A 5,000-nucleotide genomic window follows, 5' to 3' on the forward strand; every position below is an offset into this window, starting at 1 on the left:
CTCGTGAATCGGTGTGCATTTTCTGTGACCATGATCTTTAATCAAAGTCGGACAGTTCTGTTTTGTGCGTGTCTAGGCTAATGTCATTGTCTCCTGGTTCATTCCGTGCCGGCTCTGTCGGGTTTTCTTTCTTTTCTTTCTTTGCCACGAGAAGGAACATGAGTTCCACGAGCTCCAAGATGGAAAGCACGGAGAAGCCCGCCCACAATCCCAGCTGACCACCAATGTCACTGATGAAGTTCGCAATCTGATGTTAGCAAATGAGAGAAATAATTTAAAGTGAAAGGAATATTTCATTATGGTGGGTTATGAAATAGTGTCAGAAAGAAGAAATCATTATGATACGTGTATTTTATTTTATTATCACTCTAAACGTTGCAGTTTACGTTTGCTCTAACTATTGATTTTAATTTGAATTGGGATTGTATGAGCTTATTGTTTATTACACGTGTGTACAGTGATTTCTACTACGCCGAGTTTAAGGTTAGGCAAGCCATCATAACCGTTCTAACACCATATGTTTTGGAATTACCCTTGTAGTGCAGTGATCCCAGTTTAAATCATTATGTTTTATTTTGTGTGGTATGTAGTTGCGTGTATTTTATATGTAACTGGTCAATGGCCAACTGCCTTAAATAAAGGACTTTCGGAGATTAACAAAACTGTCCCTCATGATTTTGTTGATTTATTTATTCGTAATTTACCTCATGAGCATGGGTTGCTAATGTTGTCTTATATATAAAACGCCCTGTATGTTTCAAAAACGTGTTATACGGTCGTGTACATAGATCTCTGTTATTTTTAACAACCGAGTTATTGTCACATGTATAAAGCTTAATGTATGTTTCAGAATCGTATTCTTCTTGTGTATGCATAAAAGTCTGTGTCTTAACAACAGTGTTAATACTTCATATTCATAACTTTTTGCATGATTCATCGCCTAAGGATTACCTCATATACATAAATCTCTTTATTTTTACCAACGTATAATAACCTCATATGCATATATATCTGTATGTTTCCCCGCCGTGTTAATTACTGATATACTAAGCTCTTTGTATGTTTCGCCACCGTGTTATTTACTGATATACTAAGCTCTTTGTATGTTTCGCCACCGTGTTATCACCTCATAAGCATATCTTGCTTTATATTCACTGTCATGTCCTTACCTCATATGCATAGCTCTCTTTGATTACTTCGTAAGACAGAGCCTTCAAATAAATCCGAACACGTATAACGTTTTCTCTGAAAAACCACACCATAGTTTAAATATGCTTCGATTAATATATTTATACATTATATTATTATAACACATATACTAATTCTATTCTTATTCTACAAATGAAATGTAAATGTCAATATTATGTTTTGGGTATTGATTTATCTTTAGCCGATATGCAAATTCATTCCCGAAAACTTGGTTAAAAGTCGTCTGTTGGTACTCGGCTCAGTATGCTGTCATAGTCCATGGGCTAGTATCTCTCTCAGTTACCCAATCCTACACCTGAGTATACAGGAGCAAACGTTTGATCAATTGCTTGTTCGAATAGCAGCAGTTCGAACGAGGGACGTAGGCCAGCGAGCTCACTCACAACCACTTAGGCATATGCTTTCATAGTTTGTATTGATTTTCTGTAATCTTTAAAAGGCTTAAATCGAAAATCAAAACTGACAATTACCTTCCTTAAACAAGTTTTACGTACCTGGTTTTAAAAATCATACTATCTAATCTGGTCCGTCCGTGTTCATACGGGTGTGGTCCATCTTGAATTTTTGCTGCTAGTAGAGCCCATACAATTGGTGTGTACTTTTCGTTAGGAAAGGAAATCAACGTGATTTCTGGCGTGAAGAACTCGTTCCTTAATTAACAACATCATTCATTATAACTAATAAAATTAATGCAACTCTAGATATATCATCAAGAGGAGGCAAGTTTGTAACAATCCGCATGTCAGCTAAGGCAAGTGACCAAAAGCCTTTACATGTTTCTTAACAATAATTAATGCCAAATGGAGAATGCATGTTACAATGCGAAAGTTTTGTTTGGCATGTTCCCAACTGACTTTACAATTATTTTTGTTACATTCAACAATTCCTGTGAGACAATTATCCAATCGAAATTGAAATAATTCCTGTTCCTTTCCACAAGTTTTGTAAGGATATTGACAAATGCCTTTGCAATTTTGGTTTTGCAATCGGCAAGTCCTGAAAGGTAAGAGACCTATTGTTTTAACAATATGTTGTGTAACACTATACATATGTCTTGTAAAGCAAATTTAGTATTAAAATTATAATAGGTCTTTATATAATATGCGAATCATGTATGACAAATGACGAATAACCTTTGCAATAAGTATTGCTACAACTCAAAGGTCATGTCAGGCAAATGATAGATTGATTTTCCAAAATTATTTCTTCAATCAGCAGGTCGTGTTCGACAAAAGACCTTATGACTCTTATATAATCCTTGTTACAACCAGCAAGTCTTGTGTGAAAAGAGACCCATTGAATCAAAGATAACTTCTGTTAAAATCTGAAAGTGTTGTAATGCAAGTGACCTAATATAATACACTAATAGTTCAAATACAATACACTTTCTATAACCCTTAGATCCTGTAAGGCGAATAATCAAGTACGTGTACAATAATTATTGTTACAATTAACAAGTCGTCTTTGGCAAGTGACCAATCGCCCTCGCAATAAGTCTTGTTATAAGCCGCAAGTACGTTAAAGTCATTGACCAATAGCATATTGTTAGGAAAATGATCAAATTAAATGTTACAATCCGGAAGTAATATAAGGTCGATTGCCTTTGCAATAAATTTTGCGTCAAACATCAGGCATAGGCAGGCACGCGATTATATGCATTTACAATAATACTTGTCACTATCATATTGCGCGAGTGACAAATACCAATTTGTTCATCGAAACCAATTACAGTTTAATTTAATTTAAATAATTTCATTGTATGCACTTTTGTTTACATCTTTAGAGTTTTAATTGATGATAACATATGACTTATTTGACGTTAAATTAAGGTACTTACGTTAACCGACGTCAAAATAATGACAATATCGGTGGCGGTCGAATTAATTAAGTGTTCACATTTACAGACTTCGAAAATACAGTTAATACAGCGCACAGTCAAAATTATCGATATGTTTTTCTATCGAAACGTTCTTGTCTTAAACAGTGCATTACCAGGTCTACAGTATCGATATAGTCCTACTTGCTAATGAATAAGGTTATTGATTAAAAGATAGAACATACCTGCATGGGCTGATGCATTTGCACCCGGATGGAGTGGAGTTTGTGAATTCATCAAGTGCCTTGAGTATGCAAACTAAGTCTTTGCTTGACAAGCAGGGTCTGTAGTCCGTGTCATTGTCTAACGTCGTACTGAGTTGAGAGTCGACCTTGACCTTGTCGAGCATGAAAAACTGTTGGTAGCAGCCGCATCTCTGCGCTATATTCTTTTGACGACAATCACTAAGGCAGTCCTTTTATGTGAAAACTTAACAATAAGCTATGGTCGAACGTTTTATAAAGACATGTGCTATTTATTTAACGAGCGCAAAGTGCGATATTTTTATTTAGTGTGGTGGACCATCTTCAAGATTCGAATCGCCATTTTCTATAATACCGACCAAAATGAGCGGCTATTTACAATCCATCACGTTACGTATTACGTTTTCAAAATCAAGCGTTTTCCAATGCATTTAATGTGTGTGCTCAGGTGCAATCTTGTAGGGAATACTGTGAAACCATTATTAATCGTCAGGCATTAATTTTCATAAATTTCGTCAGTCGACCGATCTGCGAATTTAAGATCCTAACGAACAATCATGCTCTATGTTTGAACAAAAACAAATACCAAATTGAACAAAATTTTAAACTATACCGTAGACATGAGGCATTAAATTCCAACATAATCCATGCACACATTCACTGCTGTTTCGTAATCAAGATTAATCCGGTTTTGACACAAAGGGATGTAGATTACACAAGGTACTTAACTGACACGTGACACTTCTTTAAAACGCGTGTGCATTACAGCTGTATCGAATGCGTTGACTTCGTTTATGTAGAATGGTAATGAATTAGCGCTAATTGTTTATAACTTTATTACCCATTAGGTGCATTGTGTTTTTCAGGGGTGTTGCATATTAGCCATCACGCAGCGAATGCCGATGAAAGACAATAAACCAAATAAAAAGATGACGATGTGTGATCAACATGCGTATTTATCACAAATTAATAATGAATATTTTAATTGCTGTTTGTTGTTTGATTGTTTGCGTTTAACCACACTTATTACTATTTTATATGTATCAATTTATTTATTTTTAAATTATTGACATTATTGATTAATATACCGGTAGTTTACTTTTTAAGAACAAACACACACATAGAGTTTCTAATGTTAATGTTGATATCAGAAAAAAGCATTTTATTTGAAAAAAAAAACCACTTAACAAACTGGAACCTCTTTCGTATAACACAAACAGTTTTAAAACGGTATTGACAGCATTTTAATCAAAATCATACCAACTAGAACACATACCCAATTGGCAATTGGCTTCGTTGTTACAAACACTCGTTAACGGTTATTCGATCCCACTTGTCCGCTTATCATAACAATGAACGTGTTAATGGCATACATTAAGAGGGTCCATTACTGTCCCTTGATAACAAAAGACTAGTTAATTGACATGTGACAAACAGGCCCCATATCCTGCAGTGTTTCTCAAGTGTGTTCCCGCATTCGTACCACGATTTTTCGCAACTGCGATTGATCGCGAATATGTATTACACACAAATCGGATATTGACTGACGCATTTTTTAAAATTCAAAATCAGAAATCGGCGAATTTAAGTGCTGACGAAATCGTCATTTTTATAAAAATGGCGAAATTTTGTGCTGTCGAAAATAAATGGTTTCACAGTATATATTACAACCAAGTTCATTATACTTCATTCTATTAATTACACGGTAAGCT

The 5,000-nt window shown here is 34.9% G+C and overlaps 1 protein-coding gene across 1 annotated transcript in view; it reads right to left on the bottom strand.

Annotated features, from left to right (window-relative positions):
* Nucleotides 1-37: 37 nt before the first annotated feature.
* LOC127835742 (acid-sensing ion channel 5-like) overlaps nt 38-5,000 on the bottom strand; it is a 10,328-nt gene continuing 5,365 nt past the window's right edge. The window contains exons 7-9 of the mRNA XM_052362179.1: nt 3,271-3,473; nt 1,170-1,245; nt 38-247 (exon numbers count right to left, since the gene is read on the bottom strand). Coding sequence (XP_052218139.1) covers nt 38-247; nt 1,170-1,245; nt 3,271-3,473 — 489 coding nt within the window. The remainder of the gene's footprint in view (nt 248-1,169; nt 1,246-3,270; nt 3,474-5,000) is intronic.

This window comes from Dreissena polymorpha, chromosome 6 (genome assembly GCF_020536995.1).
Source record: "Dreissena polymorpha isolate Duluth1 chromosome 6, UMN_Dpol_1.0, whole genome shotgun sequence".
NCBI lineage: Eukaryota > Metazoa > Mollusca > Bivalvia > Myida > Dreissenidae > Dreissena > Dreissena polymorpha.